Raw genomic sequence first — 613 nt, forward strand, 5'->3', positions numbered from 1 at the left:
GGCGGCCAGGGAGAAAAGTGTGGACATGGGGAGAGGTAGCTCAGGAGTTGATTGACTTTGGGAGAAAATTCGGCCGTGTTAGTGGATCATCTCAAAGAACTGGAAACACGATCGTATGGCAACTTAGTGGGCGGCAATTAGCCTCTGGAAGAGAGAAATCCCTAAGTTGACAGGGACTGTGGCAGCTAGGGCTTCAGAAAGGCATTCCCCGGGACTTGATGGATAGGCTCTCGAACCAAAGATTGGAGGTGCTTGTGCAGAATTGGTCAGGGCAAAAGGCCGTTTCCAAACCAAACCCTAGTGCCCCACCCTCGATAAACCTTGAGGATGAGCCAACTAAGGAGGAGAAGGTGGCGGGAAACTAGATCCTCCGCCCCCTGAAGGTGAGGGGGGAGGTGGAGGGTGGATGTTTGTTAAACAACTCACCTGCAATGCAAAAGGAGATTTACTGATTACTATCTTTGTAGGACCAAAGAAAAGACCAGTGACCTTTTTAATTGATACTGGGGCACAAATTACTGCACTAAGGTGGACTGAGGCAGAACGATGTGGGATTTCGGCCCCATCTAAAAATCTGATTGTCTTAAATGCCTTTGGAAAAACACAATCAGTG

At 48.8% G+C, this 613-nt stretch overlaps 1 protein-coding gene across 1 annotated transcript in view; it reads left to right on the forward strand.

The window, feature by feature from the left end:
- Nucleotides 1-170, forward strand: part of LOC138682124 (uncharacterized) — a 1,278-nt gene extending 1,108 nt beyond the window's left edge. Inside the window, exon 1 of the mRNA XM_069771837.1 lies at nucleotides 1-170. This exon is cut by the window's left edge and continues 1,108 nt beyond it. Coding sequence (XP_069627938.1) covers nucleotides 1-170 — 170 coding nt within the window.
- The last annotated feature ends 443 nt before the right edge of the window (nucleotides 171-613 follow it).

The sequence above is a fragment of the Haliaeetus albicilla genome, chromosome 26, assembly GCF_947461875.1.
Source record: "Haliaeetus albicilla chromosome 26, bHalAlb1.1, whole genome shotgun sequence".
In the NCBI taxonomy this organism is placed as follows: domain Eukaryota; kingdom Metazoa; phylum Chordata; class Aves; order Accipitriformes; family Accipitridae; genus Haliaeetus; species Haliaeetus albicilla.